This window comes from Salmo salar, chromosome ssa09 (genome assembly GCF_905237065.1).
Source record: "Salmo salar chromosome ssa09, Ssal_v3.1, whole genome shotgun sequence".
Taxonomy (NCBI): Eukaryota; Metazoa; Chordata; class Actinopteri; order Salmoniformes; family Salmonidae; genus Salmo; species Salmo salar.
Window position 1 is genome coordinate 46603005 of NC_059450.1, and position 26626 is coordinate 46629630.

Consider the following 26626-nt stretch of genomic DNA (forward strand, 5'->3'; position numbering starts at 1 on the left):
ACTATATAGGGACTAAAGGAGTGCACTATATAGGGAATAGGGTCTAAAGGAGTGCACTATATAGGGAATAGGGTCTAAATGAGTGCACTATATTGGGAATAGGGTCTAAAGGAGGGCACTATATAGGGTGTAAAGGAGTGCACTATATAGGGAATAGGGTCTAAAGGAGTGCACTATATAGGGGTCTAAAGGAGTGCACTATATAGGGAATAGGGTCTAAAGGAGGGCACTATATAGGGAATAGGGTCTAAAGGAGGGCACTATATAGCGAATAGGGTCTAAAGGTGTGCACTATATAGGGAATAGGGTCTAAAGTAGAGCACTATATAGGGAATAGGGTCTAAAGGAGTGCACTATATAGGGTCCAAAGGAGTTCACTATGTAGGGACTAAAGGAGTGCACTATATAGGGAATAGGGTCTAAAGGAGGGCACTATATAGGGAATAGGGTCTAAAGGAGGGCACTATATAGGGAATAGGGTCTAAAGGAGTGCACTATATAGGGAATAGGGTCTAAAGGAGTGCACTATATAGGGAATAGGGCCTAAAGGAGTGCACTATATAGGGAATAGGGTCTAAAGGAGTGCACTATATAGGGAATAGGGTCTAAAGTAGTGCACTGTATATGGACTAAAGGAGTGCACTATATAGGGAATAGGGTCTAAAGGAGTGCACTATATAGGGAATAGGGTCTAAAGGAGTGCACTATATAGGGAATAGGGTCCAAAGGAGTGCACTATAGATAGGGTCCAAAGGAGTTCACTATATAGGGACTAAAGGAGTGCACTATATAGGGAATAGGGTCTAAAGGAGTGCTCTATATAGGGAATAGGGTCTAAAGGAGTGCACTATATAGGGAATAGGGTCTAAAGGAGGGCACTATATAGGGAATAGGGTCTAAAGGAGGGCACTATATAGGGAATAGGGTCTAAAGGAGTGCACTATATAGGGAATATGGTCTAAAGGAGTGCACTATATAGGGAATAGGGTCTAAAGGAGTGCACTATATAGGGAATAGGGTCTAAAGGAGTGCACTATATAGGGAATAGGGTCTAAAGGAGTGCACTATATAGCGAATAGGGTCTAAAGGTGTGCACTATATAGGGAATAGGGTCTAAAGTAGAGCACTATATAGGGAATAGGGTCTAAAGGAGTGCACTATATAGGGTCCAAAGGAGTTCACTATGTAGGGACTAAAGGAGTGCACTATATAGGGAATAGGGTTAAAGGTGTGCTCTATATAGAGAATAGGGTCTAAAGGAGTGCACTATATAGGGAATAGGGTCTAAAGGAGTGCACTATATAGGGAATAGGGTCTAAAGGAGTGCACTATATAGGGAATAGGGTCTAAAGGAGTGCACTTTATAGGGAATAGGGTCTAAAGGAGTGCACTATATAGGGAATAGGGTCTAAAGGAGTGCACTATATAGGGAATAGGGTCTAAAGGAGTGCACTATATAGGGAATAGGGTCTAAAGGAGTGCACTATATAGGGAATAGGGTCTAAAGGAGTGCACTATATAGGGAATAGGGTCTAAAGGAGGGCACTATATAGAGAATAGGGTCTAAAGGAGTGCACTATATAGGGAATAGGGTCTAAAGGAGTGCACTATATAGGGTCTAAAGGAGGGCACTATATAGAGAATAGGGTCTAAAGGAGTGCACTATATAGGGAATAGGGTCTAAAGGAGTGCACTATAGATAGGGTCTAAAGGAGTGCACTATATAGGGAATAGGGTCTAAAGGAGGGCACTATATAGGGTCTAAAGGAGTGCACTATATAGGGAATAGGGTCTAAAGGAGTGAACTATATAGAGAATAGGGTCTAAAGGAGTGCACTATATAGGGAATAGGGTCTAAAGGAGTGCACTATATAGGGAATAGGGTCTAAAGGAGTGCACTATATAGAGAATAGGGTCTAAAGGTGTGCACTATATAGGGAATAGGGTCTAAAGGAGTGCACTATATAGGGAATAGGGTCTAAAGGAGTGCACTATATAGCGAATAGGGTCTAAAGGAGGGCACTTATAGGGAATAGGGTCTAAAGGAGGGCACTATATAGGAATAGGGTCTAAAGGAGTGCACTATAGGGAATAGGGTCTAAAGGAGTGCACTATATAGGGAATAGGGTCTAAAGGAGTGCACTATATAGGGAATAGGGTCTAAAGGAGTGCACTATATAGGGAATAGGGTCTAAAGGAGTGCACTATATAGGGAATAGGGTCTAAAGGAGTGCACTATATAGGGAATAGGGTCTAAAGGAGTGCACTATATAGAGAATAGGGTCTAAAGGAGTGCACTATATAGGGAATAGGGTCTAAAGGAGTGCACTATATAGGGAATAGGGTCTAAAGGAGTGCACTATATAGGGAATAGGGTCTAAAGGAGTGCACTATATAGAGAATAGGGTCTAAAGGAGTGCACTATATAGGGAATAGGGTCTAAAGGAGTGCACTATATAGAGAATAGGGTCTAAAGGAGTGCACTATATAGGGAATAGGGTCTAAAGGAGTGCACTATATAGGGAATAGGGTCTAAAGGAGTGCACTAGAATAGGGTCTAAAGGAGTGCACTATATAGGGAATAGGGTCTAAAGGAGTGCACTATATAGGGAATAGGGTCTAAAGGAGTGCACTATATAGGGAATAGGGTCTAAAGGAGTGCACTATATAGGGAATAGGGTCTAAAGGAGTGCACTATATAGGGAATAGGGTCTAAAGGAGTGCACTATATAGGGAATAGGGTCTAAAGGAGGGCACTATATAGGGAATAGGGTCTAAAGGAGTGCACTATATAGGGAATAGGGTCTAAAGGAGTGCACTATATAGGGAATAGGGTCTAAAGGAGTGCACTATATAGGGAATAGGGTCTAAAGGAGGGCACTATATAGGGAATAGGGTCTAAAGGAGTGCACTATATAGGGAATAGGGTCTAAAGGAGTGCACTATATAGGGAATAGGGTCTAAAGGAGTGCACTATATAGGGAATAGGGTCTAAAGGAGTGCACTATATAGGGAATAGGGTCCAAAGGAGTGCACTATATGGGAAATAGGGTCTAAAGGAGTGCACTATATAGGGAATAGGGTCTAAAGGAGTGCACTATATAGGGAATAGGGTCTAAAGGAGTGCACTATATAGGGAATAGGGTCTAAAGGAGTGCACTATATAGGGAATAGGGTCTAAAGGAGTGCACTATATAGGGAATAGGGTCTAAAGGAGGGCACTATATAGGGAATAGGGTCTAAAGGAGTGCACTATATAGGGGAATAGGGTCTAAAGGAGTGCACTATATAGGGAATAGGGTCTAAAGGAGTGCACTATATAGGGAATAGGGTCTAAAGGAGTGCACTATATAGGGAATAGGGTCTAAAGGAGGGCACTATAATAGGGTCAAGGAATAGGGATAGCTAAAGGAGTGCACTATATAGGGAATAGGGTCTAAAGGAGTGCACTATATAGGGAATAGGGTCTAAAGGAGTGCACTATATAGGGAATAGGGTCTAAAGGAGTGCACTATATAGGGAATAGGGTCTAAAGGAGGGCACTATATAGGGAATAGGGTCTAAAGGAGTGCACTATATAGAGAATAGGGTCTAAAGGAGTGCACTATATAGGGAATAGGGTCTAAAGGAGTGCACTATATAGGATAGGGTCTAAAGGAGGGCACTATATAGGGAATAGGGTCTAAAGGAGTGCACTATATAGGAATAGGGTCTAAAGGAGTGCACTATGATAGGGTCTAAAGGAGTGCACTATATAGGGAATAGGGTCTAAAGGAGTGCACTATATAGGGAATAGGGTCTAAAGGAGTGCACTATATAGAGAATAGGGTCTAAAGGAGTGCACTATATAGGGAATAGGGTCTAAAGGAGTGCACTATAGGATAGGGTCTAAAGGAGTGCACTATATAGGGAATAGGGTCTAAAGGAGTGCACTATATAGGGAATAGGGTCTAAAGGAGTGCACTTAGAGGAATAGGGTCTAAAGGAGGGCACTATATAGGGAATAGGGTCTAAAGGAGTGCACTATATAGGGAATAGGGTCTAAAGGAGTGCACTATATAGGGAATAGGGTCTAAAGGAGTGCACTATATAGGGAATAGGGTCTAAAGGAGGGCACTATATAGAGAATAGGGTCTAAAGGTGTGCACTATATAGGGAATAGGGTCTAAAGGAGTGCACTATATAGGGAATAGGGTCTAAAGGAGTGCACTATATAGGGAATAGGGTCTAAAGGAGTGCACTATATAGAGAATAGGGTCTAAAGGAGTGCACTATATAGGGAATAGGGTCTAAAGGAGTGCACTATATAGGGAATAGGGTCTAAAGGAGTGCACTATATAGAGAATAGGGTCTAAAGGTGTGCACTATATAGGGAATAGGGTCTAAAGTAGAGCACTATATAGGGAATAGGGTCCAAAGGAGTGCACTGAATAGGGTCCAAAGGAGTTCACTATATAGGGACTAAAGGAGTGCACTATATAGGGAATAGGGTCTAAAGGAGTGCTCTATATAGGAAATAGGGTCTAAAGGAGTGCACTATATAGGGAATAGGGTCTAAAGGAGTGCACTATATAGGGAATAGGGTCTAAAGGAGGGCACATATAGGGAATAGGGTCTAAAGGAGTGCACTATAAAGGGAATATGGTCTAAAGGAGTGAACTATATAGGGAATAGGGTCTAAAGGAGTGCACTATATAGGGAATAGGGTCTAAAGGAGGTTGCACTATAGGGAATAGGGTCTAAAGGAGGGCACTATATAGCGAATAGGGTCTAAAGGTGTGCACTATATAGGGAATAGGGTCTAAAGGAGTGCACTATATAGGGAATAGGGTCTAAAGGAGTGCACTATATGAATAGGGTCTAAAGGAGTGCACTATATAGGGAATAGGGCTAAAGGAGTGCACTATATAGGGAATAGGGTCTAAAGGTGTGCTCTATATAGGGAATAGGGTCTAAAGGAGTGCACTATATAGGGAATAGGGTCTAAAGGAGTGCACTATATAGGGAATAGGGTCTAAAGGAGTGCACTATATAGGGAATAGGGTCTAAAGGAGGGCACTATATAGGGAATAGGGTCTAAAGGAGTGCACTATATAGGGAATAGGGTCTAAAGGAGTGCACTATATAGGGAATAGGGTCTAAAGGAGTGCACTATATGGGGAATAGGGTCTAAAGGAGTGCACTATATAGATAGGGTCTAAAGGAGGGCACTATATAGGGAATAGGGTCTAAAGGAGTGCACTATATAGGGAATAGGGTCTAAAGGAGTGCACTATAGATAGGGTCTAAAGGAGGGCACTATATAGAGAATAGGGTCTAAAGGAGTGCACTATATAGGGAATAGGGTCTAAAGGAGTGCACTATGGAATAGGGTCTAAAGGAGGGCACTATATAGGGAATAGGGTCTAAAGGAGGGCACTATATAGAATAGGGTCTAAAGGAGTGCACTATATAGGGAATAGGGTCTAAAGGAGTGCACTATATAGGGAATAGGGTCTAAAGGAGTGCACTATATAGAGAATAGGGTCTAAAGGAGTGCACTATATAGGGAATAGGGTCTAAAGGAGTGCACTATATAGGAATAGGGTCTAAAGGAGTGCACTATATAGGGAATAGGGTCTAAAGGAGTGCACTATAATAGGGTCTAAAGGAGTGCACTATATAGGGTCTAAAGGAGTGCACTATATAGGGAATAGGGTCTAAAGGAGTGCACTATGGAATAGGGTCTAAAGGAGTGCACTATATAGGGAATAGGGTCTAAAGGAGTGCACTATATAGGGAATAGGGTCTAAAGGAGTGCACTATATAGAGAATAGGGTCTAAAGGAGTGCACTATATAGGGAATAGGGTCTAAAGGAGTGCACTATATAGGGAATAGGGTCTAAAGGAGTGCACTATATAGGGAATAGGGTCTAAAGGAGTGCACTATATAGGGAATAGGGTCTAAAGGAGTGCACTATATAGGGTCTAAAGGAGTGCACTATATAGGGAATAGGGTCTAAAGGAGTGCACTATATAGGGAATAGGGTCTAAAGGAGTGCACTATATAGAGAATAGGGTCTAAAGGAGTGCACTATATAGGGAATAGGGTCTAAAGGAGTGCACTATGGGATAGGGTCTAAAGGAGGGCACTATATAGGGAATAGGGTCTAAAGGAGGGCACTATATAGGGAATAGGGTCTAAAGGAGTGCACTATGGAATAGGGTCTAAAGGAGGGCACTATATAGGGAATAGGGTCTAAAGGAGTGCACTATATAGGGAATAGGGTCTAAAGGAGTGCACTATATAGGGAATAGGGTCTAAAGGAGTGCACTATATAGAGAATAGGGTCTAAAGGAGTGCACTATATAGAGAATAGGGTCTAAAGGAGTGCACTATATAGGGAATAGGGTCTAAAGGAGTGCACTATATAGAGAATAGGGTCTAAAGGTGTGCACTATATAGGGAATAGGGTCTAAAGTAGAGCACTATATAGGGAATAGGGTCCAAAGGAGTTCACTATATAGGGACTAAAGGAGTGCACTATATAGGGAATAGGGTCTAAAGGAGTGCTCTATATAGGAAATAGAGTCTAAAGGAGTGCACTATATAGGGAATAGGGTCTAAAGGAGTGCACTATATAGGGAATATGGTCTAAAGGAGTGCACTATATAGGGTCTAAAGGAGGGCACTATATAGGGAATAGGGTCTAAAGGAGGGCACTATATAGGGAATAGGGTCTAAAGGAGTGCACTATATAGGGAATAGGGCCTAAAGGAGTGCACTGAATAGGGTCCAAAGGAGGGCACTATATAGGGAATAGGGTCTAAAGGAGTGCACTATAAAGGGAATAGGGTCTAAAGGAGTGCACTATATAGGGAATAGGGTCTAAAGGAGGGCACTATATAGGGAATAGGGTCTAAAGGAGTGCACTATATAGGGAATAGGGTCTAAAGGAGTGCACTATATAGAGAATAGGGTCTAAAGGTGTGCACTATATTGGGAATAGGGTCTAAAGGAGTGCACTATATAGGGAATAGGGTCTAAAGGAGTGCACTATATAGAGAATAGGGTCTAAAGTAGTGCACTATATAGAGTATAGGGTCTAAAGGAGTGCACTATATAGAGAATAGGGTCTAAAGGTGTGCACTATATAGGGAATAGGGTCTAAAGTAGAGCACTATATAGGGAATAGGGTCCAAAGGAGTGCACTGAATAGGGTCCAAAGGAGTTCACTATATAGGGACTAAAGGAGTGCACTATATAGGGAATAGGGTCTAAAGGAGTGCACTATATAGGGAATAGGGTCTAAAGGAGTGCACTATATAGGGAATAGGGTCTAAAGGAGGGCACTATATAGGGTGTAAAGGAGTGCACTATATAGGGAATAGGTTCTAAAGGAGTGCACTATATAGTGTCTAAAGGAGTGCACTATATAGGGAATAGGGTCTAAAGGAGGTTACTATATAGGGAATAGGGTCTAAAGGAGGGCACTATATAGCGAATAGGGTCTAAAGGTGTGCACTATATAGGGAATAGGGTCTAAAGTAGAGCACTATATAGGGAATAGGGTCTAAAGGAGTGCACTATATAGGGTCCAAAGGAGTTCACTATGTAGGGACTAAAGGAGTGCACTATATAGGGAATAGGGTCTAAAGGAGTGCACTATATAGGGAATAGGGTCTAAAGGAGGGCACTATATAGGGAATACGGTCTAAATTAGTGCACTATATAGGGAATAGGGCGTAAAGGAGGGCACTATATAGGGAATAGGGCCTAAAGGAGTGCACTATATAGGGAATAGGGTCTAAAGGAGTGCACTATATAGGGAATAGGGTCTAAAGTAGTGCACTGTATATGGACTAAAGGAGTGCACTATATAGGGAATAGGGTCTAAAGGAGTGCACTATATAGGGAATAGGGTCTAAAGTAGAGCACTATATAGGGAATAGGGTCCAAAGGAGTGCACTATATAGGGTCCAAAGGAGTTCACTATATAGGGACTAAAGGAGTGCACTATATAGGGAATAGGGTCTAAAGGAGTGCTCTATATAGGAAATAGGGTCTAAAGGAGTGCACTATATAGGGAATAGGGTCTAAAGGAGTGCACTATATAGGGAATAGGGTCTAAAGGAGTGCACTATATAGGGAATAGGGTCTAATGGAGTGCACTATAAAGGGAATATGGTCTAAAGGAGTGAACTATATAGGGAATAGGGTCTAAAGGAGTGCACTATATAGGGAATAGGGTCTAAAGGAGGTTACTATATAGGGAATAGGGTCTAAAGGAGGGCACTATATAGCGAATAGGGTCTAAAGGTGTGCACTATATAGGGAATAGGGTCTAAAGTAGAGCACTATATAGGGAATAGGGTCTAAAGGAGTGCACTATATAGGGTCCAAAGGAGTTCACTATGTAGGGACTAAAGGAGTGCACTATATAGGGAATAGGGTTAAAGGTGTGCTCTATATAGAGAATAGGGTCTAAAGGAGTGCACTATATAGGGAATAGGGTCTAAAGGAGTGCACTATATAGGGAATAGGGTCTAAAGGAGTGCACTATATAGGGAATAGGGTCTAAAGGAGTGCACTTTATAGAGAATAGGGTCTAAAGGAGTGCACTATATAGGGAATAGGGTCTAAAGGAGTGCACTATATAGGGTCTAAAGGAGGGCACTATATAGGGAATAGGGTCTAAAGGAGTGCACTATATAGGGAATAGGGTCTAAAGGAGGGCACTATATAGAGAATAGGGTCTAAAGGAGTGCACTATATAGGGAATAGGGTCTAAAGGAGTGCACTATATAGAGAATAGGGTCTAAAGGAGTGCACTATATAGGGAATAGGGTCTAAAGGAGTGCACTATATAGGGTCTAAAGGAGGGCACTATATAGAGAATAGGGTCTAAAGGAGTGCACTATATAGGGAATAGGGTCTAAAGGAGGGCACTATAGGGTCTAAAGGAGTGCACTATATAGGGAATAGGGTCTAAAGGAGTGAACTATATAGAGAATAGGGTCTAAAGGAGTGCACTATATAGGGAATAGGGTCTAAAGGAGTGCACTATATAGGGAATAGGGTCTAAAGGAGTGCACTATATAGAGAATAGGGTCTAAAGGTGTGCACTATATAGGGAATAGGGTCTAAAGGAGTGCACTATATAGGGTCTAAAGGAGGGCACTATATAGGGAATAGGGTCTAAAGGAGTGCACTATATAGGGAATAGGGTCTAAAGGAGTGCACTGAATAGGGTCTAAAGGAGGGCACTATATAGGGAATAGGGTCTAAAGGAGTGCACTATAAAGGGAATAGGGTCTAAAGGAGTGCACTATATAGGGAATAGGGTCTAAAGGAGTGCACTATATAGGGAATAGGGTCTAAAGGAGTGCACTATATAGGGAATAGGGTCTAAAGGAGTGCACTATATAGAGAATAGGGTCTAAAGGTGTGCACTATATAGGGAATAGGGTCTAAAGGAGAGCACTATATAGGGAATAGGGTCCAAAGGAGTGCACTATATAGGGACTAAAGGAGTGCACTATATAGGGAATAGGGTCTAAAGGAGTGCTCTATATAGGGAATAGGGTCTAAAGGAGTGCACTATATAGGGAATAGGGTCTAAAGGAGTGCACTATATAGGGAATAGGGTCTAAAGGAGTGCACTATAGGGAATAGGGTCTAAAGGAGGGCACTATATAGGGAATAGGGTCTAAAGGAGGGCACTATATAGGGAATAGGGTCTAAAGGAGTGCACTATATAGGGAATAGGGCCTAAAGGAGTGCACTATATAGGGAATAGGGCCTAAAGGAGTGCACTGAATAGGGTCCAAAGGAGGGCACTATATAGGGAATAGGGTCTAAAGGAGTGCACTATAAAGGGAATAGGGTCTAAAGGAGTGCACTATATAGGGAATAGGGTCTAAAGGAGTGCACTATATAGGGAATAGGGTCTAAAGGAGTGCACTATATAGGGAATAGGGTCTAAAGGAGTGCACTTTATAGGGAATAGGGTCTAAAGGAGGGCACTATATAGGGAATAGGGTCTAAAGGAGGGCACTATAAAGGGAATAGGGTCTAAAGGAGTGCACTATAAAGGGAATAGGGTCTAAAGGAGTGCACTATATAGGGAATAGGGTCTAAAGGAGTGCACTATATAGGGAATAGGGTCTAAAGGAGGTTAATATATAGGGAATAGGGTCTAAAGGAGGGCACTATATAGGGAATAGGGTCCAAAGGAGGGCACTATATAGGGAATAGGGCCCAAAGGAGTGCACTATATAGGGAATAGGGTCTAAAGGAGTGCACTATATAGAGAATAGGGTCTAAAGGAGTGCACTATATAGGGAATAGGGTCTAAAGGAGTGCACTATATAGGGTCTAAAGGAGGGCACTATATAGGGAATAGGGTCTAAAGGAGGGCACTATATAGGGTCTAAAGGAGGGCACTATATAGGGAATAGGGTCTAAAGGAGTGCACTATATAGGGAATAGGGTCTAAAGGAGTGCACTATATAGAGAATAGGGTCTAAAGGTGTGCACTATATAGGGAATAGGGTCTAAAGGAGTGCACTATATAGGGTCTAAAGGAGGGCACTATATAGGGAATAGGGTCTAAAGGAGGGCACTATATAGGGAATAGGGTCTAAAGGAGTGCACTATATAGGGAATAGGGCCTAAAGGAGTGCACTGAATAGGGTCTAAAGGAGGGCACTATATAGGGAATAGGGTCTAAAGGAGTGCACTATAAAGGGAATAGGGTCTAAAGGAGTGCACTATATAGGGAATAGGGTCTAAAGGAGGGCACTATATAGGGAATAGGGTCTAAAGGAGTGCACTATATAGGGAATAGGGTCTAAAGGAGTGCACTATATAGAGAATAGGGTCTAAAGGTGTGCACTATATAGGGAATAGGGTCTAAAGGAGTGCACTATATAGGGTCTAAAGGAGGGCACTATATAGGGAATAGGGTCTAAAGGAGGGCACTATATAGGGAATAGTGTCTAAAGGAGTGCACTATATAGAGAATAGGGTCTAAAGGTGTGCACTATATTGGGAATAGGGTCTAAAGGAGTGCACTATATAGGGAATAGGGTCTAAAGGAGTGCACTATATAGAGAATAGGGTCTAAAGTAGTGCACTATATAGAGAATAGGGTCTAAAGGAGTGCACTATATAGGGAATAGGGTCTAAAGGAGTGCACTATATAGAGAATAGGGTCTAAAGGTGTGCACTATATAGGGAATAGGGTCTAAAGTAGAGCACTATATAGGGAATAGGGTCCAAAGGAGTGCACTGAATAGGGTCCAAAGGAGTTCACTATATAGGGACTAAAGGAGTGCACTATATAGGGAATAGGGTCTAAAGGAGTGCTCTATATAGGAAATAGAGTCTAAAGGAGTGCACTATATAGGGAATAGGGTCTAAAGGAGTGCACTATATAGGGTCTAAAGGAGGGCACTATATAGGGAATAGGGTCTAAAGGAGTGCACTATATAGGGTCTAAAGGAGGGCACTATATAGGGAATAGGGTCTAAAGGAGGGCACTATATAGGGAATAGGGTCTAAAGGAGTGCACTATATAGGGAATAGGGCCTAAAGGAGTGCACTGAATAGGGTCCAAAGGAGGGCACTATATAGGGAATAGGGTCTAAAGGAGTGCACTATAAAGGGAATAGGGTCTAAAGGAGTGCACTATATAGGGAATAGGGTCTAAAGGAGGGCACTATATAGGGAATAGGGTCTAAAGGAGTGCACTATATAGGGAATAGTGTCTAAAGGAGTGCACTATATAGAGAATAGGGTCTAAAGGTGTGCACTATATTGGGAATAGGGTCTAAAGGAGTGCACTATATAGGGAATAGGGTCTAAAGGAGTGCACTATATAGAGAATAGGGTCTAAAGTAGTGCACTATATAGAGAATAGGGTCTAAAGGAGTGCACTATATAGGGTATAGGGTCTAAAGGAGTGCACTATATAGAGAATAGGGTCTAAAGGTGTGCACTATATAGGGAATAGGGTCTAAAGTAGAGCACTATATAGGGAATAGGGTCCAAAGGAGTGCACTGAATAGGGTCCAAAGGAGTTCACTATATAGGGACTAAAGGAGTGCACTATATAGGGAATAGGGTCTAAAGGAGTGCTCTATATAGGAAATGAGTCTAAAGGAGTGCTCTATATAGGGAATAGGGTCTAAAGGAGTGCACTATATAGGGAATAGGGTCTAAAGGAGTGCACTATATAGGGAATAGGGTCTAAATGAGTGCACTATATTGGGAATAGGGTCTAAAGGAGGGCACTATATAGGGTGTAAAGGAGTGCACTATATAGGGAATAGGTTCTAAAGGAGTGCACTATATAGTGTCTAAAGGAGTGCACTATATAGGGAATAGGGTCTAAATTAGTGCTCTATATAGAGAATAGGGTCTAAAGGAGTGCACTATATAGGGTCTAAAGGAGTACACTATATTGGGAATAGGGTCTAAAGGAGTGCTCTATATAGGGAATAGGGTCTAAAGTAGTGCACTATATAGGGATAAGGGTCTAAAGGAGTGCACTATATAGAGAATGGGGTCTAAAGTAGTGCACTATATAGGGAATAGGGTCTAAAGGAGTGCACTGTATAGGGAATAGGGTCTAAAGGAGTGCACTGTATAGGGAATAGGGTCTAAAGGAGGGCACTATATAGGGAATAGGGTCTAAAGGAGTGCACTATATAGAGAATAGGGTCTAAAGGAGTGCACTATATAGAGAATAGGGTCTAAAGGTGTGCACTATATTGGGAATAGGGTCTAAAGGTGTGCACTATATTGGGAATAGGGTCTAAAGGTGTGCACTATATTGGGAATAGGGTCTAAAGGAGTGCACTATATAGGGAATAGGGTCTAAAGGAGTGCACTATATAGGGTCCAAAGGAGTTCACTATATAGGGTCTAAAGGAGTGCACTATATAGGGAGTAGGGTCTAAAGGAGTGCACTATATAGGAAATAGGGTCTAAAGGAGTGCACTATATAGGGTCTAAAGGAGTGCACTATATAGGGAATAGGGCCTAAAGGAGGGCACTATATAGGGAATAGGGTGTAAAGGAGTGCACTATATAGGGAATAGGGTCTAAAGTAGTGCACTGTATATGGACGAAAGGAGTGCACTATATAGGGAATAGGGTCTAAAGGAGTGCACTATATAGGGAATAGGGTCTAAAGGAGGGCACTATATAGGGAATAGGGTCTAAAGGAGGGCACTATATAGGGAATAGGGTCTAAAGGAGGGCACTGTATAGGGAATAGGGTCTAAAGGAGTGCACTATATAGGGAATAGGGTCTAAAGGAGTCCACTGTATAGGGAATAGGGTCTAAAGGAGTGCACTGTATAGGGAATAGGGTCTAAAGGAGTGCACTGTATAGGGAATAGGGTCTAAAGGAGTGCACTATATTGGAAATAGGGTCTAAAGTAGTGCACTATATAGGGAATAGGGTCTAAAGTAGTGCACTATATAGGGAATAGGGTGCCCTCTGGGAAGCAGCCTTTGTGACCATCTCAAAGCTTTCTGTTTTCCTATAGAACTGTTGCTTTACACTCAGTGTCCACCGGTCATCTGATGCAGCATCCATCACTCTCCTTCTTGGTCAAATAGCCCTCACACATCCTGGAGGTGTGTTGGGTCATTGTCCTGTTGAAAAACAAATGATAGTCCCACTAAGAGCAAACCAGATGAGATGGCGTATCGCTGCAGAATGCTGTGGTAGCCATGCTGGTTAAGTGTGCCTTGAATTCTAAATAAATCACTTAGTGTCACCAGCAAAGCACCATCACACCACCTCCTCCTCCTCCATGCTTCACGGTGGGAACCACGCATGTAGAGATCATCCGTTCACCTTCTCTGCATCTCACAAAGACACGGGGGTTAGAAGCAAAAATGTCAAATTTGGACTCATCAGACCAAATGACAGATTTCCACCAGTCTAATGTCCATTGCTCATGTTTCTTGACCCAAGCAAGTCTCTTCTTCTTATTGGTGTCCTTTAGTAGTGGTTTCTTTGCAGCAATTCTTTGGGCTGCAATTTATGAGGCTGGTAACTCTAATGAACTTATCCTCTGCAGCAGAGGTAACTCTGGGTCTTCCTTTCCTGTGGCGGTCCTCATGAGAGCCAGTTTCATCATAGCACTTGATGGTTTTTGCGACTGCACTTGAAGAAACATTCAAAGTTCTTGAAATTTCCCGTATTGACTGACTCATGTCTTAAAGTCATAATGAAATGTTCTTGCCATAATATGGACTTGGTCTTTTACCAAATTGGGCTATCTTCTGTATACCAGCCTACCTTATTGGTTGAGAGAATGCAAAGAGTGTGCAAAGCTGTCATCAAGGCAAAGGGTGGCTACTTTGAAGAATCTCAAATATAAAATATATTATGATTGGTTTAACACTTTGTTTTTGGTTACTACATGATTCCATATGTGTTATTTCATAGTTTTATAGTAAAAATAAAGAAAAACGCTGTAATGAGTTGGTATCAACTTTTGACTGGTACGGTATAAACCAATTAGCAGAGACACTTACAGTACAGTGAGTACATGTTCAGTATGAGGATGTGATCCCTGTGGGACTTTGACCTTCAACCTTTGTGTCGCTAGATAACACTCGTACTATCTAAACCACAGACCGGTCTGTTTTCGGGCATACCAAGAAAGTCAACGTCCCAATTTTTAGTGTTTTTTATTATTATTATTTTTTCTATTCTGGGAAGAGCGAGAGTCTGTTTTGTAGAGACGCTTCTCCACAGAGACATTATAAAGTTGGGTTTTCCTGAAGGAACTCTGCAGTAGGCTCAGGGGTCCGTCTCAAATGGCACCCTGTTCCCTATACCGTGCACTACATTTGACCATTCCCAATTTTAGTCCGTAGCCCAATATAGGGAACCAGTTGGGAGGTAGTCCAGAGTGTAATGGTGAAAGTTGAGGCCTTAATGAAGCCCTTCTGTCTCCTAGTGATGAACAGATCCAATTTGTAAGTCGCTCTGGATAAGAGCATCTGCTAAATGACTTAAATGTAAATGTAAAATGAACACAGAAGCCCTGCATCTCTAGCCAAGACTCTTCCCTCAGCTTCTCCCCAGACCTTGTTTGCACCCCGATTCCAGCTTCTCACCAGACCTTGTCTGCACCCCGATTCCAGCTTCTCACCAGACCTTGTCTGCACCCCGATTCCAGCTTCTCCCCAGACCTTGTTTGCACCTTTATTCCTTACATAGTGTCCAGGGCTCTGGTCAAAAGTAGTGCACTATGTAAGGAATAGGATGCAATTTGGCATTAGGCTCCCCCCTCTTCGTATGAGACATGATTTCACTCTGAAACCATGTGTAGTTTATGTTCACAATATGCTGCGGTGCTGTCAGGGGAGATCTTCGCTACAGAAGACCCTTCTACACTAAAATAACACAACTGTGCTGCAGCAGGCTGGAATCTACCAGTGGCGTGTTGAGACCAGAGTTAAACAAAGCGAGAGGGAGAAGTTTAGGCCTGTGGGAGGAGGTGATATGGAATGACTTCAGCTACATTCACTAGTGCTTTCTCTGTTCTGTGCGACTGGCCCCTGACTACTTGTTGTCAAGGTGACGGTCTTGCTTAGAGACTCCAAAAAGGCTAGTGCCGGAAATGATTACAGTTCTACTTGACATGTGTCCTGGGGCTCCCCTCCCCTCCCTGGGGTCACCGCAGGCCTGTTTATGACCCTAGTGATGTCACTAGTTAGTAGATATATAAGGACCCTAGTGATGTCACTAGTTAGTAGATATATAAGGACCCTAGTGATGTCACTAGTTAGTAGATATATAAGGACCCTAGTGATGTCACTAGTTAGTAGATATATAAGGACCCTAGTGATCTCACTAGTTAGTAGATATATAAGGACCCTAGTGATGTCACTAGTTAGTAGATATTTAAGGACCCTAGTGATGTCACCACAGGCTTCCTAATGACCCTAGTGATGTCACTATTTAGTAGATATATAATGACCCTAGTGATGTCACCACAGGCTTCCTAATGACCCTAGTGATGTCACTAGTTAGTAGATATATAAGGACCCTAGTGATGTCACTAGTTAGTAGATATATATAAGGACCCTAGTGATGTCACTAGTTAGTAGATATATATAAGGACCCTAGTGATGTCACTAGTTAGTAGATATATAAGGACCCTAGTGATGTCACTAGTTAGTAGATATATAAGGACCCTAGTGATGTCACTAGTTAGTAGATATATATAAGGACCCTAGTGATGTCACTAGTTAGTAGATATATAAGGACCCTAGTGATGTCACTAGTTAGTAGATATATATAAGGACCCTAGTGATGTCACTATTTAGTAGATATATAATGACCCTAGTGATGTCACCACAGGCTTCCTAATGACCCTAGTGATGTCACTAGTTAGTAGATATATAAGGACCCTAGTGATGTCACTAGTTAGTAGATATATATAAGGACCCTAGTGATGTCACTAGTTAGTAGATATATATAAGGACCCTAGTGATGTCACTAGTTAGTAGATATATAAGGACCCTAGTGATGTCACTAGTTAGTAGATATATAAGGACCCTAGTGATGTCACTAGTTAGTAGATATATATAAGGACCCTAGTGATGTCACTAGTTAGTAGATATATAAGGACCCTAGTGATGTCACTAGTTAGTAGATATATAAGGACCCTAGTGATGTCACTAGTTAGTAGATATATATAAGGACCCTAGTGATGTCACTAGTTAGTAGATATATATAAGGACCCTAGTGATGTCACTAGTTAGTAGATATATAAGGACCCTAGTGATGTCACTAGTTAGTAGATATATAAGGACCCTAGTGATGTCACTAGTTAGTAGATATATATAAGGACCCTAGTGATGTCACTAGTTAGTAGATATATATAAGGACCCTAGTGATGTCACTAGTTAGTAGATATATATAAGGACCCTAGTGATGTCACTAGTTAGTAGATATATATAAGGACCCTAGTGATGTCACTAGTTAGTAGATATATATAAGGACCCTAGTGATGTCACTAGTTAGTAGATATATAAGGACCCTAGTGATGTCACTAGTTAGTAGATATATAAGGACCCTAGTGATGTCACTAGTTAGTAGATATATAAGGACCCTAGTGATGTCACTAGTTAGTAGATATATAAGGACCCTAGTGAGAGAGACAATACCTGCCACCCATATAGCACCCTGTTCCCTACCCTGGTCCAAAGTAGTGCACTATATCTGGAATAGGTTTCCATTTCAGATGCAGTCTTTGGCTCGTTCTGGATCATTCTTCTCTTCTGGCTTCATTGGCTCGGCTCCTCGTTGCCTGGCAACAGACACCACACATATTTCTGCTCAGTGTGTTTTGTAGAATTTGAGATGAGGTGTAAACTTCTATCTTCCCTCGGAGAAGAGATTTGTCATAAATTCTTCTGTCTCCGTATGTAACTGTGCTGGCCTGTTTTACTGTTTCTACAACTGGATCCTTGAGGTTTTTTTAAATAAATGTAAAAACGGCAACAACAAAAAATCCCCCTCCCCCGAGGATTTAGGCCCGGATTCATAAAGCGTTAAGAGTGCTGATGTAGGATCGGATCTTGTCTGTAATCTTTTTCATTATGATCTAAAATACAACACTAAACTGATCCTCGATCAGCAGTCTGACTCGGAGGCGCTTTATGAATATGGACTCTTATCTCGAAATGGACTGGCCTTAATGTTTTTAAGTTTAGATGTTCCCTGACTATCTTTGCAGTTTTTTATTTTTGAGGATTAATTGTTGATAACAAGCTTTTCTTTTTTTTGATTTTATCAACAGGGGACAGAGAACATTTATGTAATGGTTTAACATGTGTTTTATAGATGACGTTGTCTTACAGTGAGTCCCTAATACCCCCCTGTTCCCTATGCAGCAGGGCTCCGGACTAAAGTAGTGCACTACATTGTGAATAGGGGGGTCATTTTGAGATGCCTCTATGTTAATCTCTTTGTTGTCCTCCTCCAGTACGTCTTGTCTGGATCAGATGACTTCAACCTTTATATGTGGAGAATCCCAAAGGATCCTGAAGCAGGTGTGTGTGTGTGTGTTTCCGTATCAGTTTTTCTTGTGTCAATAGCTAAGTTTGTCCAATTTGTGACAGATTAAACAATATGCAAATTTCCCCACCAGAGGTTTCCAGGAAACACACTTTTTTTGTGGATAAAAGGCTTTTTGTGATACGTATTCCACATAAAAATGACTTCTGCTGTTATATTCTCATGTTAAATGGGTTTCCATGACATTTTAAACTCTAATGATGGTTTTGCGTTTTTATATAGTGAAATGTGTCCTCTAGCCAACAGCTCACAGAGACAGTGAAATGTGTCCTCTAGCCAACAGCTCACAGAGACAGTGAAATGTGTCCTCTAGCCAACAGCTCAGAGACAGTGAAATGTGTCCTCTAGCCAACAGCTCACAGAGACAGTGAAATGTGTCCTCTAGCCAACAGCTCACAGAGACAGTGAAATGTGTCCTCTAGCCAACAGCTCACAGAGACAGTGAAATGTGTCCTCTAGCCAACAGCTCACAGAGACAGTGAAATGTGTCCTCTAGCCAACAGCTCACAGAGACAGTGAAATGTGTCCTCTAGCCAACAGCTCACAGAGACAGTGAAATGTGTCCTCTAGCCAACAGCTCACAGAGACAGTGAAATGTGTCCTCTAGCCAACAGCTCACAGAGACAGTGAAATGTGTCCTCTAGCCAACAGCTCAGAGACAGTAGGCTACCTACATGATGAGACTATTATGGATAAGAGCGATATTTATTATTTGTATTTGTCAAATGGCAGCCAAGCATCGACCATCATGTCACCAGAATAACACCCTGGATATTTATTAGAAAGCAGCATCAAGCTCATCAACCTGTGAAGTTCACAACTCATTTCATCTGTAGCCTAATAAACTGCATGGTTTCCCGAGTCATAGTGGAAGGACCAGACAACATGTCATCGCGTGACTCCCAAGTTTACTTCAATATGACAGTTATTATACCAATATTTACGCATAAAGGCGTTTCTGCCATTTCTCGCGTAATACGTTTTGCCGGACACAAAAAGATCCCTCCACGTCGAACGAATATATTTGTATGTCGTCATTTCATGTTTCCAGTCAGCCCAGTCGTGGCTTTTCTTTATACGTCAGGTAATTCATCCGCATGAAATGTTTGGATGGAAACGTGGTTACAGATTACAAATATCTCTACTATTCCGTCTCGCCCTTCCAGGAGGCCCAGGTCGTGTGGTGAACGGAGCGTCCATGGTCCTAAAGGGTCATCGTTCCATCGTGAACCAAGTCCGGTTCAACCCAAGCACCAGTATGATCTGCTCCTCCGGGGTCGAGAAGGTCATCAAGGTACGTAGTTAAGGTCGTAGGTTATTATTATTATTATTATTATTATTATTATTATTACAGTTTTAATAATCATTCAAATCACAGGTCGTGGGTGGGTTTTATGACTCGATGTGTATAATGACTTGGTACAATGATTGGTTCATCAGTGGTTCGTGAAATCATCCACGTTACATCATGAACATCTGTTGATGACATCGTCGTGATTTTAAAGTTCATCGGTTCGGTTGTTCGAGTACTTAGAAAATGCACAGAATCTTGAAGGTAATTGTTCGTTGCAAGAAAAGGAGAAATCGACTGGGTGCTCAGCGTGCCATCAGAATCATTACCTCAGCCCTTCTACTCCTACACCCTCTGAAAAGGCAACGGTAGTAACGCCCAGGCATTCCTCACTAGGTGGTTTCCCATCCTGTATGACTCTCAGGTCTTCAGTCATAACTCACTGTCCCTCATCAATCACAGGGCCTGAGGTGAAGACAGACGACTCATCTCCTTCGCCATCTGTCCCCTGTTGATGAGCGTGTCGAGGGAAGATGTGTTGGTTCATCATCAACTCTCTCCCCTACGGCAGCTCTAGTCTCTCCTACAGCAGCTCTAGTCTCTCCCCTACGGCAGCTCTAGTCTCTCTCCTACAGCAGCTCTAGTCTCTCTCCTACAGCAGCTCTAGTCTCTCTCCTACAGCAGCTCTAGTCTCTCTCCTACCTACAGCAGCTCTAGTCTCTCTCCTACCTACAGCAGCTCTAGTCTCTCTCCTACCTACAGCAGCTCTAGTCTCTCTCCTACCTACAGCAGCTCTAGTCTCTCTCCTACCTACAGCAGCTCTAGTCTCTCTCCTACCTACAGCAGCTCTAGTCTCTCTCCTACCTACAGCAGCTCTAGTCTCTCCTATACCTACGGCAGCTCTAGGTCTCTCCCCTACCTACGGCAGCTCTAGGTCTCTCCCCTACCTACGGCAGCTCTAGTCTCTCTCCTACAGCAGCTCTAGTCTCTCTCCTACAGCAGCTCTAGTCTCTCTCCTACCTACGGCAGCTCTAGTCTCTCTCCTACCTATGGCAGCTCTAGTCTCTCTCCTACCTACGGCAGCTCTAGGTCTCTCTCCTACCTACGGCAGCTCTAGGTCTCTCTCCTACCTACGGCAGCTCTAGGTCTCTCTCCTACCTACGGCAGCTCTAGGTCTCTCCCCTACCTACGGCAGCTCTAGATCTCTCCCCTACCTACGGCAGCTCTAGATCTCTCCCCTACCTACGGCAGCTCTAGTCTCTCCCCTACCTACGGCATCTCTGTCTCCTTTATGGCAGCTCTAGTCTCTCCCCTACCTACGGCAGCTCTAGTCTCTCCCCTACCTACGGCAGCTCTAGTCTCTCCCCTACCTACGGCAGCTCTAGTCTCTCCCCTACCTACGGCAGCTCTAGTCTCTCCCCTACCTACGGCAGCTCTAGTCTCTCCCCTACCTACGGCAGCTCTAGTCTCTCCCCTACCTACGGCAGCTCTAGTCTCTCCCCTACCTACGGCAGCTCTAGTCTCCTTTATGGCAGCTCTAGTCTCTCTCCTACCTACGGCAGCTCTAGGTCTCTCCCCTACCTACGGCAGCTCTAGGTCTCTCTCCTACCTACGGCATCTCTAGGTCTCTCCCCTACCTACGGCAGCTCTAGTCTCTCTCCTACCTACGGCAGCTCTAGTCTCTCCCCTACCTACGGCAGCTCTAGTCTCTCTCCTACGGCAGCTCTAGGTCTCTCCCCTACCTACGGCAGCTCTAGGTCTCTCCCCTACCTACGGCAGCTCTAGTCTCTCCCCTACCTACGGCAGCTCTAGTCTCTCCCCTACCTACGGCAGCTCTAGTCTCTCCCCTACCTACGGCATCTCTGTCTCCTTTATGGCAGCTCTAGTCTCTCCCCTACCTACGGCAGCTCTAGATCTCTCCCCTACCTACGGCAGCTCTGTCTCCTTTATGGCAGCTCTAGTCTCTCCCCCTACCTACGGCAGCTCTAGGTCTCTCCCCTACCTACGGCAGCTCTAGGGTCTCTCCCCTACCTACGGCAGCTCTAGGTCTCTCCCCTACCTACGGCAGCTCTAGTCTCTCCCCTACCTACGGCAGCTCTAGTCTCTCCCCTACCTACGGCAGCTCTAGATCTCTCCCCTACCTACGGCAGCTCTGTCTCCCTTTATGGCAGCTCTAGTCTCTCCCCTACCTACGGCAGCTCTAGGTCTCTCCCCTACCTACGGCAGCTCTAGGTCTCTCCCCTACCTACGGCAGCTCTAGTCTCTCCCCTACCTACGGCAGCTCTAGTCTCTCCCCTACCTACGGCATCTCTGTCTCCCTTTATGGCAGCTCTAGTCTCTCCCCTACCTACGGCAGCTCTAGATCTCTCCCCTACCTACGGCAGCTCTGTCTCCTTTATGGCAGCTCTAGTCTCTCCCCTACCTACGGCAGCTCTAGGTCTCTCCCCTACCTACGGCAGCTCTAGGTCTCTCCCCTACCTACGGCAGCTCTAGGTCTCTCCCCTACCTACGGCAGCTCTGTCTCTCCCCTACCCACGGCAGCTCTGTCTCTCCCCTACCTACGGCAGCTCTAGTCTCTCCCCTACCTACGGCAGCTCTAGTCTCTCCCCTACCTACGGCAGCTCTAGTCTCTCCCCTACCTACGGCAGCTCTAGTCTCTCTCCTACCTACGGCAGCTCTAGTCTCTCTCCTACCTACGGCAGCTCTAGTCTCTCTCCTACCTACGGCAGCTCTAGGTCTCTCCCCTTCCTACGGCATCTCTAGGTCTCTCTCCTACCTACGGCATCTCTAGGTCTATCCCCTACCTACGGCAGCTCTAGGTCTCTCCCCTACCTACGGCAGCTCTAGGTCTCTCCCCTACCTACGGCAGCTCTAGGTCTCTCCCCTACCTACGGCAGCTCTAGGTCTCTCCCCTACCTACGGCAGCTCTAGTCTCTCCCCTACCTACGGCAGCTCTAGTCTCTCCCCTACCTACGGCAGCTCTAGTCTCTCCCCTACCTACGGCATCTCTGTCTCCTTTATGGCACCTCTAGTCTCTCCCCTACCTACGGCAGCTCTAGATCTCTCCCCTACCTACGGCAGCTCTGTCTCCTTTATGGCAGCTCTAGTCTCTCCCCTACCTACGGCAGCTCTAGGTCTCTCCCCTACCTACGGCAGCTCTAGGTCTCTCCCCTACCTACGGCAGCTCTGTCTCTCCCCTACCCACGGCAGCTCTGTCTCTCCCCTACCTACGGCAGCTCTGTCTCTCCCCTACCTACGGCAGCTCTAGTCTCTCTCCTACCTACGGCAGCTCTAGTCTCTCCCCTACCTACGGCAGCTCTAGTCTCTCCCCTACCTACGGCAGCTCTAGATCTCTCCCCTACCTACGGCAGCTCTAGGTCTCTCCCCTACCTACGGCAGCTCTAGTCTCTCCCCTACCTACGGCAGCTCTAGTCTCTCCCCTACCTACGGCAGCTCTAGTCTCTCTCCTACCTACGGCAGCTCTAGTCTCTCTCCTACCTACGGCAGCTCTAGTCTCTCCCCTACCTACGGCAGCTCTAGTCTCTCCCCTACCTACGGCAGCTCTAGTCTCTCTCCTACCTGTACCAGAAGTGTGAAAGCTGATACAGGCCTAGATGATACAGGCTCTCTAAACCTGACCTCTGCCTTGTCTCCTCTCCTCTCTCCTCCTCTTTCCTCCCTCCCCCAGGCGTGGAGCCCCTACCAGCAGACAGAGAGTCTGGGTGACCTGGATGGTTGTGTGGAGAATAAGTCCAGGAGTCTGTACAGCCATGAGGAGTATATCAGCCTGGTGCTGAACAGCGGCAGCGGCCTGAGGCACGACTACATCTCACAGGTAACACACACACACACACACACACACACACACACACACACACACTTTCTGGGGGATGAATTGAAGTACGATTGCGTCTTTCTCATGTCATCTCAGTCCATCCAGGAGGATCCTCGTATGATGGCCTTCTTTGACTCTCTGGTGCGTCGGGAGATTGAGGGCTGGAGTTCAGACTCAGACAGTGACCTGATTGAGGGGGCCATCCTGCAGCTCCACGCCAGGGGACAACGCTCCACACGGGCTGTAGGAGACGGCGCCGGGGTCCTGTTTGGGGTTGGTGCTGCTTCACCTGTACATCCTACTGCTGCAACGGGTGACTCAGACCGCTCCTCCTCATCCTCATTGGCTGCACCCGAGGCTTCAGGGGCGGAGCCGTTGCTGCCCAGGAGTCGTCAGCAACATCACCAGTCTGCGTTCTTATTGGACCTGGTGGGAGAGGACTCTGACTCCTCTGGGTTCTGGCTAGACCCCATGCCCCGCCCCAGCCCCCGAGACAACTCTACCCTCTCCAGCCCCACCTCCTCCACCTCCTCCTCCACCAGCTCTGAGGACGAGGAGCGCCGCAGGGTCAGCACCAGGCAGCGTAACGCCGCGCGGAGGCGCCGCATGCACTTCCCCTGCAGGCCCAGTGGGGGGCGCCCTGAGTCTGCCCAGGCCCTGTACCCCGTGGGGGTCGACTCCTGCTCCTACCCCAAGATCTCCATCGATGAGGCCTCATCCTCCTCCGCATCCTCCACAGCGCTGCAGCCGGACCAGGACTCGGTCCAGATCGGGCTCCAAAGGAGGAGCTCGAAAACGGGGAGATGTGCCAGTTCCAGCACTGCAGTGTCTCTGGACAGCCAAGACGACCAGGACAGGCTCCTCATCACCTCCCTTCTGGCTCAGGACACCCTGCAGCAGAGGACAGAGTCCTTGGAGGGAGGGGTGACGGGGGCTGCTTTAGAGAGGATGGCCAAGGGCTTGGAGAGTCCGGAGGAGGACAACAGTAGCTGGGTCTCTCCTTCCTCCAGACATCACCACGGCCCCGACGTGAACGGCCTGCGGCTCCCCGACCAGACTGAGATGACTGAAGGGACCATCTGGCTCCAGGGACCATCTGGCTCCAGGGACCATCTGGCTCCAGAACTGTTTGCGTCCCCAGATTCCAGGGGAGAGAGGGAGGCCTTAGCGGGGAAACAAACAGACACTAGGAACCAGGTGGAGGATGAGAAGGATGAGGAAGAGGCAGGGTTGTCTTCTCAGAGAGGCCAGGCCCTGGCCCAGGGGACGCTAAAACGTACTCACCTGGGGTCAGGAGGTCAAGGGTCAGGGGAGGGGTTGGAGACCTCGCCCTCAGAGAAGAAGTTCAAGACATGATGATGACGCCTGTCGTGGGAAGGTGAACATTTGGTGAAAGACTGACGTTGTCCCACATTAGCCTATTCCCTGTGGTTCTCAAACCTCTCCTCTTGGACGTTGCACAACGTCACTGTAGCCCTGAACGTCACTGTAGCCCTGAACGTCACTGTAGCCCTGAACGTCACTGTAGCCCTGAACGTCACTGTAGCCCTGAACGTCACTGTAGCCCTGAACGTCACTGTAGCCCTGATCCTCGAGGAGAGATGTGAGAAACACTGGCCCATGGAAGAAGTGGGGATCCTCGAGGAGAGATGTGAGAAACACTGGCCTATATAGTACACTACTTTTCACCAGGATCCTTTGAGCCTATGGTTAACAGTAGTATACTATGTAAGGGGAAGGGGGCCATTTCGGATGCAACCTGAGACCCAACTTAAGGTGGCTTTTCTTTGGGTTTTTACAGTCCAGTTTCTTGGTTTGGTGACGCTAAAAAGGGTGTCGCAATTTTGCATTTTTGAGCCATTGGGACGTGTATTCTGCTAAGAGCAGGACACAGTGGCTATGAGGGCTTGGCTCCTCTGTCTGTCAATCAGAACATACTGGATAATGATTGGTCCAATATTACTGTTGGCAGCAATGCATTCTGGAACTCTTAGAAATTGTTGTGACTTCTGAGGTCAAACCATAGATGCCATTAAATATCACAAGATCCAAAAATATCTAATAATATTGACATTGACAATGGTTTTGTAAATGCACTTCTAGTTAGTCATTTAGTCTTAAGGCAGATTTTCTTTCTTTTTTTATTATTAAAATACGTCCGGTTTAGTTTTTTTTTTTTTGTTGTTGAAGAAAGCAGGCCTGTAAAGAAGCTCTGGTTCAGGACTAAAGGCTTCAGATGGCACATTTTGATTTCTATTGGAATTACAGACTTGATTCATTTAGATTTTTCAGTGAGATTCTTGGTGAAGTGTCAGCAATTCCGTGGCAAATCTGTTGTAGCCGTGCAAACGGCTGTTTGAGTGGTGCGTTTAAAAAAATAAAATGATTGTTTCAGTGTTAAGGATGATAATGGTTTCTTGTCTCTTCGTCCTCATCCAACCCCTCTGTCGCCAGCAAATGTTTTATTCTGGTTTATTTCTTCAATTAAAGAATCATTCATTGTCTGATGATACCATTACTGAGATGTTTTTCTCTCCGTTATAAGGATTTTTATTTTTTTTATCATTTTACTCTCACCTTTTCAAGACACCCAAGGATACTTTGAATAAAATAGCAAATTGAAACTGAACTGCCACAATAATCGACATACATTCTGTGTTTAGTGTACCATTCTGAGTTCTCTAATTTAAGAGATATTGGATAATATTTCTTCACCGCACAGTACCAAGTCACCATGGCAACGAAGCTTCAACACTGCAGTGAAAGAAATGTGACCCTGAACAGACCAGAGACTGGAGAATACAGACCAAACCAATCTATAGACTGGAGAATACAGACCAAACCAATCTATAGACTGGAGAATACAGACCAAACCAATCTATAGACTGGAGGATACAGACCAAACCAATCTATAGACTGGAGGATACAGACCAAACCAATCTATAGACTGGAGGATACAGACCAAACCAATCTATAGACTGGAGAATACAGACCAAACCAATCTATAGACTGGAGAATACAGACCAAACCAATCTATAGACTGGAGGATACAGACCAAACCAATCTATAGACTGGAGAATACAGACCAAACCAATCTATAGACTGGAGGATACAGACCAAACCAATCTATAGACTGGAGGATACAGACCAAACCAATCTATAGACTGGAGGATACAGACCAAACCAATCTATAGACTGGAGGATACAGACCAAACCAATCTATAGACTGGAGGATACAGACCAAACCAATCTATAGACTGGAGGATACAGACCAAACCAATCTATAGACTGGAGAATACAGACCAAACCAATCTATAGACTGGAGGATACAGACCAAACCAATCTATAGACTGGAGAATACAGACCAAACCAATCTATAGACTGGAGAATACAGACCAAACC

The 26626-nt window shown here is 44.7% G+C and overlaps 1 protein-coding gene across 3 annotated transcripts in view; it reads left to right on the top strand.

Annotated features, from left to right (window-relative positions):
- Positions 1-25631, top strand: part of LOC106611461 (DDB1- and CUL4-associated factor 5) — a 71580-nt gene extending 45949 nt beyond the window's left edge. For 2 of the 3 annotated variants that reach the window (XM_045723736.1, XM_014211675.2), the window contains exons 7-10: positions 18007-18073; positions 19265-19392; positions 23078-23224; positions 23321-25631. In XM_045723736.1, coding sequence (XP_045579692.1) covers positions 18007-18073; positions 19265-19392; positions 23078-23224; positions 23321-24580 — 1602 coding nt within the window. In that variant the 3' untranslated portion in view covers positions 24581-25631. The remainder of the gene's footprint in view (positions 1-18006; positions 18074-19264; positions 19393-23077; positions 23225-23320) is intronic. The other variant, XM_045723737.1, reaches the window with a different exon arrangement.
- The last annotated feature ends 995 nt before the right edge of the window (positions 25632-26626 follow it).